The 16289-nt window shown below is 38.1% G+C and overlaps 1 protein-coding gene across 5 annotated transcripts in view; it reads left to right on the plus strand.

Annotated features, from left to right (window-relative positions):
* The first annotated feature begins 2660 nt into the window (after positions 1-2660).
* LOC100560393 (rap1 GTPase-GDP dissociation stimulator 1) overlaps positions 2661-16289 on the plus strand; it is a 71558-nt gene continuing 57929 nt past the window's right edge. For 4 of the 5 annotated variants that reach the window (XM_008115804.3, XM_062975827.1, XM_008115805.3 and 1 more), the window contains exons 1-2: positions 2661-2859; positions 13441-13548. In XM_008115804.3, the coding sequence (XP_008114011.2) occupies positions 2856-2859; positions 13441-13548 (112 nt within the window). In that variant the 5' untranslated portion in view covers positions 2661-2855. The remainder of the gene's footprint in view (positions 2860-13440; positions 13549-16289) is intronic. The other variant, XM_062975826.1, reaches the window with a different exon arrangement.

Here is a 16289-nt window from a genome sequence, read left to right on the forward strand (position 1 = left end):
TCTTTCTCTCATACAAAGGATTTCATTTTCTTGGCTTGGGAAATCACTAGAGGGATATTTTCTAATGGCTCAATGATTTCCTTTGCCAGGGGCTTATGCTAATAGAGAGGACTGGGTGAACAGGGGCCTTCACAAATACATTTGATTTAACTTTATACACTATTAATTAATACAACATACAGCAAAGTATCATCTAGTACATGGGTCCCCAAACTAAGGCCTGGGGGCCGAATGCGGCCTCCCAAGGTCATTTACCTGGCCCCTGCCCTCAGTTTTATAATATAATATTTTATATCAGTTTTACTAATATCATATATTTTATATACATATAATATTGATAATATTATAGTCTAATACAATATAATACTTATAATAATAGCATATAATAATATTAATTATATATTATATGTTACATATAATATTACTAATAATATTACAGTATAGTGGTATAGTTCAATATAGTAATATATGATGCTAATATTGTGCAATGCTAATAATATAATATATTGTATGTACATTTAATTTGTAAGCCGCTCTGAGTCCCCTTTGGGGTGAGAAGGGTGGGAAATAAATGTAGTAAACAAATGTAGTAATTAAATAAATACATACATAAATTTTAGGCTTAGGCTCACCCTAATTCTGAAATGACTTGAAGGCATACAACAACAACAATCCTAATTAATCTGACTGTCTCATTGGCCAGAAGCAGGCCCACACTTCCCATTGAAATCCTGATAAATTTATGTTGGTTAAAATTGTTTTTATTTTTAAATATTGTATTGTTATTTTGTTGTTGTTGTTGTTGTTGTTGTTGTTGTTTTTGCACGACAAATAAGACATGTGCAGTGTGCCTAGGAATTTGTTTTGTTTTTTTCAAATGATCATTTGACCGGCCCTCTGCTCAAAAAGTTTGGGGACCCCTGATCTAGTACATTTATTAAAGTGTTTGATTTGATAAAGCATTGGGTGCAGCGGCCTCCTTCTGAGGCTTTGAGCAGCTTCACAATAGCTAAACTTTGGTGAAATGGAAAAGGTTAAAAAAGAAAAAAAATCATTTAAATTCATGTGAAGTCTCTTAAAGGTTTGGGATTGGTTTGGGAGAGATTATAGTGACTTGATGCACTCTACTTTGAGTACCACCAACAAAAATGTAGAAGATACACCTATAATTCCAAGGTACACCCCATTTTTAGAGATTTTTATACAGGAAAAATGTGTGTCTTAGAACTGAAAAAATACAATATTGCAATTAATAAAACAATTCAGTTAAAATTCCATTAAGTAAAAAAAACTGTTAAAAATAATTCCTCACACCATGCAACAGCCCTGACCCATTGTCAAAAACTTTCTGCTTTAAAAGTCTTCTTGAATACAAAGGTGTTATCTTGCTGCTGGTAAGCTACAAAAGAAAGAAAAAGGATTTGACCATTTGGCCATAAAGTCTGAGAGGTTTACAGTTAGTGGCTATCTTGTCCTGAAGTGAATAACTGACCTCTTGCTCTGAAAATCCCCTGATCCAGAGTTAGAAGGAAAGGAGATGTGGAAAAGTCCCACACAGACAGAAATGTGCACATTTTCATGACTCTATAAGCTGGAGTGGCATGCAGAGTATTTTTTTACCCCATTTTCTAGCCACCTAGAGTTCTGATACTGTATATTGTAGTGCAAGTCTCAACAGTTCATGGCCTCTGAGACCTTACATTCAGGGAATTGGAACAAAGTTGTCATATTGTTGTTGTGTTGTATTTCTTCAAGTCATTTTCAGCATATGGTGATCCTAAGACAATTCTATCATAGAGTTTTCTTGACAAAAATGATAGAACTCAGCAAACAATAAAGACCACAGGGAGGCTTCAGCTATTGTCTAGAGTTGTTCTCAATCTGTGGGTTCCCAAGGTGTTTTGGCCTACAACTCCCAGAAATCCCAGCCAGTTTACCAGCTGTTAGGATTTCTGGGAATTGAAGGCCAAAACATCTGGGGACCCAGAGGTTGAGAACCACTTGTCTAGATGGAGTTTATCCGGCTCACTAAAACAGATCAGTATAAAGCTGAACCTTTAATTCTTATTTTAAACCAGCAGTACTTCACAACATAATTAGTGTCAAATGTTAAATCAAGATTGTAAATTACACACCTCTCCAGTTGTACTGGATTGCAACACCCAGCATTCTTCACCACCAGCCATACTGGTTACAACTTTGAGGAGATGAAGTCCAACAAAATTGGAGCTGGATTATTCCCATACACTTTATTGGCCATTTTGTTTTTTAGGAACTCTATTCACTTTTCAAGCTGCCCCATATTACCACCCGATAGGTCAAATGCTGTTGAGTCATCCACACAGACATCTCACAGCTTACATTGTTCTTAAAGGTCAAGAAAACCTTGTTCACATCTGCTCCAGTCCAAATAGCTCCCCTGTGTTAAGCAACGCATTAAGTCAAAGAAGCCAAGGTCAACTTGAGCCAGACAGAGCTGAATATATCTGTGGATGCTTAGAAAGTATGAGACTTTTCACAAGCTTCTGGATGATAATGTAACCAAGTTCCATCCAAATTGCAGTGAAGCTATGCATTCTTTCTCTTTTGTGTGATAATTTCCATGCCTTCCCTTTTCTCTTAATGGCATGTAAACAGGAAACACAAGCAGTGTTGTAATTAGGCAGCATTAGAGGCATTTGGAGCGCAGGGTCACCGAGAAAAAAGGACGAGGGAATGAGAGAAGCTGTGGGCTGCCTGTCTACTGGAGAGTTATAAAATATTCTCCTTACTCACAGCTTGGGAGCCGTAGGAGAAAAAGCTTCACACAAACCGTGTGTTCCTTATTATCTCCAGTCTGGAAAGCGGCAGCATCCATGGGTAAGTAAAACTCATGCTAAATATAGACAAATTAATTAGTTTATGTATGCAAGATCTTTTTTTATCCTACTGTAGAAACTAAAAAATAGAGTTGTTTGTATTTTTAAGTACATATGTTTGCAGTTTGAAGAACACCCATTTATGTATGTATATAAACACAGAAGTTATGTATAAAAAGACGAGCGCACAACAAACTGTTAGCCAATTCATCATCAATATTTTAAACTTATAAAACCTGATATTGCCAAATCAGCTACATAGGCATCTTTTTTAGAAACGGAATGAAATAAAAAATACCTGTGGGGTTATTTGTAAGCAAACAGAATTTATTATTTTCTGTCAGAAATGAAAGCCAGTTGTAGCATTTGCTCTTGTCTATTTACAGCAGCACATAACAATCAAAACAGTTCTTAATATGTATATCGTGAATTGTAGCCCCATCAATTAATCAACTAAAGCAGCAGTTGATTAATCCACTGATAAAAATGTAGTTTTATTTTACATTACAGTAAATATCACTTTCAAACACAGAATGATTGGCAGAAACCTTAATATTAAGGAGACTGTCAAGGGCAGTGAGATATGTTTTATGATAAGTAATGTAATATGCTGTATGTTATAGAATGCATATGCTCTAGATTCTGAATGTAGCATGTGTCAGAAACGTCAGCTCTCGGGATCCAGTTATGACACACACATACATTCTAAAATGGATGGTCTTATCTATTACATGACATTTTAACATGGAACATCTTAGCATTACAGATCTGATAAAACCAGTGTTTAAACCACAGATCTGATAAAACCAGTGTTTAAACCACCCCAGGATATAAGGACTGAGCACCTCCATACCATTTGCCTTAACTTTGAAAATAATGCCTAAACAAATTTGTAATTGTGCTAATTATCTCTGTAATTCTCTGGATGTAATTGACCAGCCTTAGGTTTGAATATGTTGCTGGAGATGGAAAATGGAAGCTGAAATAATAATTTTTGATTCAGTTGTGTCGAGGGATGTCAAGTGCCTCTTATTATAAAGCATATCCCCTATTAGAGGCATTGAAAACTTGTCCCTTGTGGCATGAAAAGGTGTTCCTTATTTTAAGGGATGTTCCCTATTCAAAAGTTGAAAGCTTTTCTTTTTATATAAACTGAACAAGATGCCCAACATTCTCAGATTTTGGAGTGAGGCCTTCCTTAAATACGGTGCTTTGATTGCTTATTACTAAATGGCAAAGATTGGACTGGATGACCAGTATTGCCCATTCTGCATCTATGATTCTAAATTATGTGTATGGCATGTATTTTATGATTGTGGACAATACGTGAAAAACATTGGCTGGCTTTGGGTAAGCCTCAAAGCCTTTTCAGCCTCAAAGACAAAATCAATAGCAAATGTCTTCTGAAAAAGTCTTGCCAAGAAGCCCCTAGGAAAGGCTTAGAGTTGCATGGGTTATAAATTACTTTGAAGCACACAATAACAAGAACAACAACAACACCTTTCCTGGTTGTCAACGCTGCATGTCAAGGATGTCGACTGTCCTTTATTGCTATTTTGAAAACCTAGCAACTAATTGTATTCTTGCAACTGAAAAACCTTACTAGGATTCAGAACCTACCGGAATGCCTTGTTTTTGAATTGTTTTGCAGAACATCTACACAGAGATGCAATCTATTACATACTTTTGGTGGAATAATTCTTACTGAGATCACTGAGTAGGATTAACTTCTAAACCAACATGCATAGAATTGGGGTGCATATGAAACAAAGAAAAAGACAGGAACATAGAAACACACACTTTCAAGCGAATCAATATGGAACCCTAGTATAGGGATACTTGGAATGCTAGTCACAGTAAACACATCTGTAATTTCCCAGCAGTACAAAATGCAGCCGGTCACTTGAACTTGATTGCGGAGTAACAGGTTGAATTTCAATCAATTTGAAAAGCAACCATATGTAGTGCATTTTACGCATTATTTTATGGACTGTGGGGTAGCCTGAAATTCCAATTGAGTGCAGACCTGTCAGCTTGCATCATTTCATGCCAGCCATGTTTCCAGAAGCCCTGTGCAGACAGTTTAGGGGCAGAGATTAAGTGCCTCTGTGAGCATTTTAAACATAGCACTAACAGACCACCAAGCAAAGCATCTCCCATGCGGCTAAAGGAAAGCATCATGCTCTATCACTTGCAGCATGTAAATGATCCAGCCAGACTGTATACACTCCACCTTTACTGAATGCACAAGAATCTTGACAAAAATGAACGTAGTCACTACTCTGAGAATTTTATCCCAGGTTTTTTACTCTACTGCACTAGTAGTATTAAGGTAGAGAGTATTCACATTTGACATGAATTAACATATGTTTTATTTTGTGCTCTTATTTCTGTTTTGTTGTCATACAGAATAAAGCATATTTATGATAAATATTTATACTCCACTTCTACATGGTATTTATCTTCCATTCTCTGCAATGGCCAAAGTGCAAAGCTAATACACCATTGAGACTCTGTGTGTGTGTGTGTGTCCTAAAAGAGAGGTTAAAATGTTTTGGCTATATCCTTAAAGACAGAGACAACCCTAGAGAATCTCAATGGATGCAGAAATCATTCTATGCCTGGTTTGTTATTGTGGGATTTGTGTATTGATAATGTTTAAATGCAATTTGTGCCATGCTTGTATTGCAACTGATTGCATCATCCAGAATGTGGAAAGAGTTGATTGCCAAGAAGCTATGATGACCTTGATGTGTGGCTGGAACTAGGGAGTATCCAGACACAAGTGTTTGTGCCTAACGATTGTGTCAGTTTAGTTGAGTTCTATCTGCCTAGAGTTCGAGTCAAGTTCTGTTGGAGAACAGAACAGTCCTGTGTTCGTCTGTTGTCTGCAAGTCTGTGTTGATTATTGCTGCATACAGTAAAACTTTGTAAATAGTTTTACCACTGTCTCTGAGTGTCTCTTTGTTCTGTGTTCCACTGCTTTCATCCAACTACTGCTGCGCTGCAAATACTCTGATAATTGGTTATGGGCCCAGATCCTAGACTGGCCCAGATCCCAGACTGGACCTGATCCTGGAGTTTGGAGTGGAAGAAAAAGTTGGAGCTGCGAGTGTGATCAGAGACTGTGTGTGTCTTTGGTAGAAGACTGATTCCTGGAGAAGCAGAGCTGCGAGCAGGGCGTGCTGGAGCCTGACTGATTGATGGCCAGAAGTGAGTAGTATAAATCTGGAAGCTTGAGGGGGACTGCCAGACGCTACTGAAAGTGTGGAACCATCAGTGGCTGGGCTGAAACTCGAGAGCGAGAGTCTCCGGAAGGTGAGAGAATGGCTGTGTCAAATTCCTTGACAACAATTGAGAGGTTAAACGACCATAACTATAAAGAATGGTCAGTGTATATGCAGCATTTGCTTGCGAGAGAAGGGCTGCAAAAGATGATCTTAGGCACAGAAGGAGACAGAGAAAAAAATGAGAGAGGACTGGCAAATTTGATCCTGAGTGTAATGCCAGATCAATTAGTGCATGTACAAAATCTCCAGACTGCCGAAGAAGTGTGGGAAGCTCTAAGAGTGTACACTAGAGAGAAAGCACACTAGGCAAGATGATCTGGACAAAGAGGCTGTACAGAGCCAAGCTGAATGAAAGTGGAGATGTGAGACAGCATGTGAAAAAGATGGAGTTGTTTTTGGAATGCCAAGACAGAGGTGTTCAAATAAACAGAGAACATCAAGCATACATCATGATGTCTAGCCTGACTAGTGACTGGGACCATCTGCTGTATTCATTGCAAGCCATGCTGTCGCAAGATCTGAAGAAGAAGACCGGCATTTCTTCGAGAAGGAGTCGGCTGGAGGCTGCAGGAGCTAGGGGGAGTTGCCCCAGATGGAGCCAAAGGAGAAGGAGCCCGTGTCAGCAGATGTGCGTGTGTCGGCTGTGAGAAAGTGTTTCATTTGCAACAAGCCGGGGCATTTAGCCAGGGATTGCCAAAGCAAGAGGCAACAGACCAGAGGACGAGGACGTCGTTCCAGGGGCTTCAACAGGAGCAGAGGTGCATCTAACAATTTCACTGGACCTACGGTGATGATGGCAGCAAACAAAGATATGGACAGTGGCCAGACCAACAAGTGGGTGCTGGACTCAGGTGCTACTCACCATATTACGAACAATCTATCTTATCTGAGAGATGCGCAGTCAACAGAAGGAGCGACTGTTACCTTAGCTGATGGGTCATTTAAATTGTTTTCTCAATTTGGCACTTGTTATATTCCTTGTTTGAAAGTATATTGGGAGAGAGTTTTGTATGTACCTGAAATGAAATCCAATCTGCTGAGTGTTGCCACCTTAACAGATCACCAGTATAAAGTAAGTTTTGGAGGAATCTATTGTTATGTCCATGACAGAGAAGGAAAGCTAGTGGGAAAGGAGTGAAACTGAACAAAATGTATGAAATGTTTGATAAAGTAAATAGCATTGATGATGAAAACATAGAAATCATGTGTGTTGGAGGTCAGATACAACATGATCATTGTGTACATTTGTTCCATCGAGTCATGGGTCATACAAACATGGATATTCTAAAGAAGACGCTTGATTTGAGTCCAGAGTATAAAATGGAGTCTTGCCATTATGAACTAGATTGTGCCATATGTAAAGAGGTGAAAAAGGTATCTGTGAAGTTTTACAAAAGGTCAAAGATAAAGGCAACCAACTTGTTTGATGTTCAGATTGAAGGACCTTTTGAGGAAAGTGCTGGTGGATCAAATTACATGATGTTATTCGTAGAAAGATTGAGCAGATTTGGGTATATATATATTTCTTCAAAGAGTTATCTGAAGCAACTAGAAAATTGTCTAATTGGCTGAGTTTGATTGAGAATTTATATGGTAAGAAATTGGATACACTCATTGACAAAGGGGCAGAAATTTGTAGTGATGAGTTCAAGAAGCTATTGAGGTAAAAAAAAATTGATTGTTTAGAAATTGGGCAGTTTAAAGCTGAAGAAGGGATTGCAGAGAAAAGAGTGCAAGTCCTGAATGAAATGAAAACATGTGTGTTTAAGGATAGCCATTTCTAACAGTTATTGGCCTGAGATGCTTCATACTTGCAATTACATAACAAATAGGTTGTGGGATGAGTGTGTACAAGATAGCCCATTCCGTAAAGTGTATAATTATGTACCTAATTACAAATGTCTCAGAATTTTTGGTCAGAAAGCAAATGTATTAATTTCGGCAGAAGAGAACCCAAAAGAAGCAAAGACATAGGGAAATGACTTTCATTGGATACTACAAAAAGTCTTACAAGTTTTTAGATACACTCCAGACAGTTAAGATATCTAGATTGGCTTATTTTGAAAGGCCTAGTGATTGGAAAGAAATTCATTTTGACACAGAACAACTGCATGGTTTCCAGAAAGCTAGAGACATTGTTTCAAGTGAGAAGAGAAGAGAGACATCTAGTGTAGAAAGCAAGAAACAGCATTTAGTTAAATCTGAGTCTGAAACACCTAAGAAAGTTACATCAGGTGATAAACATGAGATGAGTACACAAAAGGAGGCTAATAATGGAACACCGAAGGGTAAAGTAACAACTAAGCAAATAAAACAAGAGGTAACAGAAGATGTACAGTCAGGACATGTGAGTACAGGAAAGAAAGAAAGAAAGAAAGAAAGAAAGAAAGAAAGAAAGAAAGAAAGGAAGGAAGGAAGGAAGGAAGGAAGGAAGGAAGGAAGGAAGGAAGGAAGGAAGGAAGAAAACGACGATATGCTCTCGTACCTTATTTGTCTGATCCAAAGAAGTTCCACAAAACACCTGTTGGAAAAGACTATGTTGGTAGTGGTGGATATGAAATAGTTGATTGTTATTGATTAAATGTAGCAGCAAGATCTTGAAAGAATGTGTCTGAAGTAGAGATTTGTGTTTGTGTATAATCATTTAAAAGTAATGAGATGTTCCCTGCGTATATGGAGTGTTGTAAGAGACAACTGTATAAAGGTTGTATGTGATTGCCTAGTTTAAAGAAAAGTATTATAAGTCATTCAGTATGAAAAACCATGAGATGTAATGAATGTACAATAAGTTGATTCATATGTGCTTAAGTGATGTATATATTTAAGAAGACAAAATTACATTTAAAGAGCAGGAATTGTTAATGTGGGATTTGTGTATTGATAGTGTATAAATGCAATTTGTGCCATGCTTGTATTGCAACTGATTGCATCATCCAAAATGTACCATAATGTGGAAAGAGTTAATTGCCAAGAAGCTATGATGACCTTGATGTGTGGCTGAAACTAGGGAGTATCCTGACACAAGTATTTGTGCATAACGATTGCATCAGTTTAGTTGAGTTCTGTCTGCCTAGAGTTCGAGTCAAGTTCTGTGGGAGAACAGAAAAGTCCTGTGTTCATCTGTCGTCTGCAAGTCTGTTTGTGTTAATTATTGCTGCATACGGTAAAACTTTGTAAATAGTTTTACCAACGTCTCTGAGTGTCTCTTCGTTCTGCATTCCACTGCTTTCATCCAACTACTGCTGCGCTGCAAATACTCTGACATGGTTGTGGGGGCACATCCAGTTGCCTGTGTAAGGACATTGTCACAAGTGTCCCCTAAGACAGGTTCTCCCATGATAAACTTGTATTGTCTAATTTGGAGCATTCCTGTCTTTCCTAGCCCCTCTTCTTACTACACAAACCCCTTTGCATGCTAATTTTTATCTTTTGTAATGAAGCAAAAGCATGTACAAGTGGGAAGTTCTGCAAAATGTTCTTACTTTGTAAGGAAACATTCCATTAACAGGGCAAATGGCTTCTTGCAGGCAAGGACCATCACAGTTACTTCATTTAATATTATTTAGTTGTTTTTTTTAAAACTAAAAAAGAAGCCCCAAAATGCATGGCTAAGGAGTATTTCTATTACCAAATCGTAAAATTTGTATTCCAAAGCTGATAGAAAATGTATTCAGAATCCAAAAGATGGGGAAAGACAAGGGGAAACTGTTCTCATTTAATACACCTTTCATATGATGTGAAGTTTGGTTTGGGTCAAGATTAGGATAAGATCATGCAGTAAAAAGTGTTTTTATTTGTGTCTGGTGACCTCATCACAAAGGCCTGTGGGTTTAACATGCATTCTGCAATCTTTGAATGTATTTATGTCTCCATTTCATTTTTACAGGGATGGTTCCCCCCAATTACCTACCTTGATACTATTTGGAAATCTCACCATAATCTCTAAATAGTATCAGACCAAGATACTTATCAGCTGAGGAAAAGCCACAGATGTCTGGTGGCAAAATGATCTTGCTATTGCACCCATAGGCTGCATACGCTCCTTGAAACCACCCTGGAGCTTAGAATATAAGCAATCAAGGTGTTTATTGAAAATTATAAGTGAGCACAAGCAAATAAAGTTCAGAGTCAATAAAGTGGGTTAAAACCACAAAAGCAGTATACTTAACAGTCTTGAAGCAGGAGTCCAAGAAAATTACTCAAGGCTCTAGTCCGAACAAGAACTTGTACTTAGTCCCACAAGAACTATCAAGAACAGTCCATATAGGATTCAAATCCAAGGTATGAAACAATTAGGAAGCCAAAGGGAACAAGGCTGGAATGCAGGATTAAACTCCAAATATAATCCAAGGTATTGATAATCCATATGGCAAAGACACAGGAGTATTCTATGGATCCAAAGATAAAACAAGGCAGGAACTTGATTTAAAAGTCCACGGCAGCAAGGCATACAAGAACACGGAGGCAAAAATCTTTCTCTCTTGAATTGCAAAGTTGACACCTCTGCCAAGCAGAGAAAGGACAAAGTATTTAAGGCAAATCCAAGGTCTACTTTCCCTGGGAACACTATTTCTCTCATGGGAAAACTACTCATTAGCATGCTTCAAAAGCAGGCGGTTACTCCTTCGTAAATATTTGCACCGCCTTCTTCTGTGAGTGAATGCCTCCCTTCTATCAAATACATCATTCTCCTCCAAACTAGAATGCCCATCTGGCAGCTGTTCAACTGACCTTGACAGGGGAGAAGAATGCAGTTCAGAATGCCTGATTGCAACCATCTCTTCTCTGGTCCCAGAATCCACTGGAACAGACTCTGGCAAAGGTACTGTAGTTGTATTTCAGGCTCAAAACCAGAGTCTTCTGGCAAGTCCTCTGGCAAAGCAGGTGCAGGGACAATTACTGGCTGAACAGGGCCAATGTCAGGATCAGGCTGATCTACAACAATTGCTAACTCCTCTCAAAATGATATGAACAATTTGGAGGAGTAGCAGGACCCAATCCACTTTGTTGCTTGAGACAAAAGGAAGGGGCTGGGCTTTAGCACAGCAGGTTAAACCACCAGCTGCCATAAATCTTGTCAGACAAGAGGTTGACAGTTTGAAGCCCGTGTCAGGGTGAGCTCCTGACCTTTAGCCCAGCTTCCCCCTACCCAGTGGTTCAAAGCAAACTGTGAGTAGATAAATAGGGACTGCTTAAAGTGGAGCGGTATTAAGGCATCCATAAGGAAATGCCAGTGATTCAATCAAAAAGAGGGAAGTTTTAAATAAAGCTTTTCAGCAGGGAGATGGAGTGACAGAACGTGCCCCCCCCCCTTGACCAGAACTGAGCACAAGCTTTCAAGATGGGAAAAGCCTATATACCTCTATCTATGTTCAATTGTCTGTCTGCCCTATCTGTGTATAAAACTGCATTTATTTATTTATTTATTTGCAGTATTTATATTCCGCCCTTCTCACCCCGAAGGGGACTCAGGGCAGATCACATTACACATATAAGGCAAACATTCAATGCCTTAACATAGAACAAAGACAAACGCGGGGCTCCGAGCTGGCCTCAAACTCATGACCTCTTGGTCAGAGTGATTTGTTGCAGCTGGCTGCAGCTGGTTGCTCAACAGCCTACGCCACAGCATTAAATGTTTGCCATATTTGTATGTTCTGTGATCCATCCTGAGTCCCCTTTGGAGTGAGAAGAGCGGAATATAAGTACTGTAAATAAATAAACATGCAAATGTGAGTAGATTGATAGGTACTGCTCTGGCAGGAAGGTAACAGCATTCCATGCAGTCATGCTGGCCACATGACCTTGGAGGTGCCTATGAACAACGCCGGCTCTTCGACTTGGAAATGGAGATGAGCACCAACCTCCAGAGTCAGACGCAACTAGACTTAACGTCAGAGGAAAACCCTTACCTTTTAAATAAATAATAAATAAGATGATTCCTTCTCTCTTAGATCAGCACTGGTGGTGAGACAACACATGAAACAGATCCCTAGCTTTAGGGGCACAGATGGGTATAACTGCGGGGAAGCTCCCCAAATAGGAATGTAATCCCTCATTTTTTTTCTTTCAGTTCCCAATTATTTAGCATTTGTAATGTCAAACTCCAGTTTAGAAATGTACTTTAGTCATCCAACATAGGTAAGAATACAAAGTGATCAAGGGAGCATGAACACAAAAAGTATAAGAGCTCTGCATGTGAACAGTGTTTTACTTTCCGTGATGCTATGCATTTGAGGACAGAATGAAACTTTCATTTGAGAGTAAATTCTTATTTGAGGGGCAATGCCCTGTATTGCCCCATCTCCCCTGAAGCTAAATCCCTGGGCACAATGCAGGACATTTAGCAAACATGTAGCTGTGACTTTGTCCAACATCAGTTGCTTGGAGAACCTACCCCACTCTGCCTAATAGTAGAACCATCTCTAGAGTACAAATAGTTATAGGATTGTCACTTTAACAGGGAATTTGAAGTGGAATCTATACACCTGTCTGAAGAAAAAATACTCCTATATAAATAGCATTTTGCTGCTGAAAGATCCATCATCAATATTTGAAAGACATAAATTAAACTTCTAGAATGGAAGAATCTTTGATTTTATATTTATACATTTGAAAGTCACCTGTTGTCAAATCTTTCTTCAGTTAACCTTCCCCCAGCTTATTCTATCCTGTATCTTTGTTTTTGTTCCATAAAATAATCTTCCATCTGGTCTACATCTTGGAAGGACTTTCATAGTTGCTGTGCATATGGTGTTAGTTCATTGATCAAGTTACTTGAAAAGTTTTTCCTTTTAAATAAAAGTATATAAATGTAATGAATAATTTAGGTCCTGCTCATGCAGCCTCTTGCCATTTTAAAAATAATACTATTTGAGTCAAGCAACAAATGCTTTTCTTTTTCCTTAAAAAAGAAATGGGAGAGAGGATTCAGGTAAAGTGCTTGAATTGAGTTTCAGAAGGATGACAATGTATGTAAATTGACTGTGCTTGCAAAAAATCTGGATTAGTTAGATAGGAAAGTCAAACTTCTCCACAACCTTCCATATGATAATCTATGCATACTAATATATTCCATGCACTTTTGAACTATCAGTAGCTGACAATCTGAATGTTTTAAGGGTGAGGAATGAGGCTGTGAAAATCTGCAAGTGATTGGACCACTAAGAGGAGATACTTTGTTGTTTCCCAAAAACCCAGCCACATTCCATATTTCTTTTGCACAGGTCTGACTTTGTCAGAAATTATTGTCTTCATTTTGTTTTTGTTTTGTATATTTGCTTTCTGAACAGAGTCGCTAAATCTACACCTGGAACACCTCAAATTTGGTGGAGGAGATGCAAAAGAAGATCAGATAATTGAAAGCCTAAGTGGAATTCTTCAAGCTCTGACTGAAAATAGTTAAGTATTACTGTAATATAGCAGAAGCTGACCTCTACCTTAGTCCTTTTCAGATGTTAAGGAATTCTCTGGAGTAATATTTACCGTATATACTCGAATATAAGCCGACCCGAATATAAGCCGAGGCACCTAATTTTACCACAAAAAACTGGGAAAAGTTATTGACTCGAGTATAAGCCAAGGGTGGGAAATGCTACTGGTAAATTTCAAAAATAAAATTGGATACCAATAAAATTACATTAATTGAGGCATCAGTGGGTTAAATGTTTCGAATATTTACTGTATTTCAAATAAAAACAGTAAACTAACTCTATAAGTGGAAAAGCAACAATAACTTTATAATAATAATAATAATAATCAACAACAGCAGCTTCATTTGTACCCTGCCCTATCTATCTCCCCCTGGGGAACTCAGGCCAGCTTCCAACATAGTAATAGGTGAACATATAATGCCTACATAAACAATGCAGAGCTAGATATAGATCTATCATTATATATACTAATTTCACATGTGTATTTCCCCCTGAAACCTTTGCAAATCCTCTCTCTATGTGCATTTTCCTGCTGCAATATTTCCAATCCCCGATTTATCAATGTTTATATCTATCTAGTGTGTGTGTGTGTGTGTGCACATTTTCCCTCTGCACTTGCAAACATGTGAGGGTAAAATTCATATAAAATTCATATATAAAATTAATGTATACATATAGGAACAGATATACAGGTACATGGAAATCTCTAGTTATCTATATTTACATAGGATTTGCAAAGGCCTGTAAACATATGAGGGGAAAATTCATATATTAATGTATTTGTAGGGGGAACATCTATATAAATATTTAGAAGCTTCGGGGCATGCATTTACCCAAGGAAGAAATGCAAGCAAAGCCCCCTAAAAACAACTTTGACCTCTTTTCTTCTGCCCTTTCCCACCTCTTTTCTTTCTCCCTTTTTCAAACTCTAAAAGTAGCCAGAAAAGGCTTTTTAAAACTTCTCTCCCCCTCCCAAAAAAGCCCACCTCATTTTTGTTTCCTTAGGAATAAAAAGAAATACACACCTTCTGTTACTCTCTTTTCCCTCCTTCCCTCCCTTTGGACTCAAATGTTCTTGCAATAATAGTAGTAGTAGTAGTAATAATAATAATAATAATAATAATAATAATAATAATAATAATAGCAGCAATGAATAGTGCAAATTTGCCAGAATATCTTTTTTTCTTCCCCTTCTGCCCATGCAATCTGACTTGCAAGGGTTTCTCTCACACTCTTCCTTTCGCTTTTGAAAACATTCACTTCTTCTCTGTCTCTCTCTCTCAAAAAAAATAAGATAACCAGCCCATGGAGGAGAAGCAGAAGAGGGAGGTTTTGGAAAAGAAAACATACTGTGGCCTCCAGGCTCCACTGCTGGCTTGACCTTGACCTGAATATAAGCCAGGGGAGACTTTTTCAGCTCATAAATAAGGGCTGAAAAACTCGGCTTATCTTTGAGTATATAACATTAACTTTAAAATAATATTTTTGATTTTTACTGTTACCACCCACAACTCATTTGGGTCTTTCTGTAAAGACACCAGCAAAAAGAAAGCCTTGTTTGCCCTCCAATGTATAAACATATCAAAATTGTATTGGGTAGGTTAGGATGGGCAACTACTGTATCTGTAGGTCATGCTGCCTGTTCTAGTGTAGGAAAAATAGATAGAGTTAAAGAGATATAATAACTGGATAGCCTAGTTTATCTTTGGAATAAAGAGTCTCAGCTACAAAGATGTTGAAGTCTACTAGACTGGGTTAGATGGGATTCTAAGTAGATATTTTGCAAACCTGTTCACAGTATGCAAAAACCCATAATCTGTCTTGAAAAATCCTTTATATGGTGTAAGAGGAATATGTGGTGTGCCCAATGAACAAATATGGCTTTGCCAGCCTTTTCCAATGATCCTGAATTATCTTTAAACTGACATCATGGTTAGTATTGATACATATTGTAGCAAAACACTAAGTGTACCTCAGTGGGGAAAGGAACTAAAATTCACCATAGTCAACATGATAATCATTGTCATAGTTAAGCTTAGTTTCTTTTAATTCAATAGAAAGAGTCCATATCAATTGTAAGTTTCATGTGTGTATGTATGTATTTAACAATAATCAAGTATAAGTGGGGGATTTTAATAATGAAGGGGATTATAATATTTTAAAAAGAATTGTCAATTAAATTCAACTGATTCCATTTTAACAGCCTCCTGCAGAAACTTGGGATTTGAAGTTTAGAATTCAATTTTATAATTCTCAGCCAATAACTCCAGTACCTACAAAGCCCAGAATATAATATTTTTCAGGGTGGTGCGGATGATGGTATGGGGAGTTGAATCAATCATCCATCAACCTGACTGATTTGGTGAGTCAGTTCTCTCCGTCTGCTCACCCGAAAGACCACTTTATGCAGCTGCAAAGTGGCACCAAGAAAATGACAGCTCAGTCGTTATTTACTGCTGATCCCAGCAGGTCTAATTACTTTATTATACATATATACAGTTGCTGAAAGCTATAGCTCTCTGCACACATGGCACGTCTTATCCGCTCAGCTCGGCTGTCATCTCTACAAAAATGGCACCTCCCGCATTCCTCAGTTCATGAGTTCTGGCCAGACAGTTCAAACAGAAGCCCTGACCTATTGATCCTGTGGGCAATCAATCAAGCAGGCTTGTGCTTAACCCTTTTGCTGCTGGAATGCTTTGCCGGAA

The sequence above is a fragment of the Anolis carolinensis genome, chromosome 3 (assembly GCF_035594765.1).
Source record: "Anolis carolinensis isolate JA03-04 chromosome 3, rAnoCar3.1.pri, whole genome shotgun sequence".
NCBI lineage: Eukaryota > Metazoa > Chordata > Lepidosauria > Squamata > Dactyloidae > Anolis > Anolis carolinensis.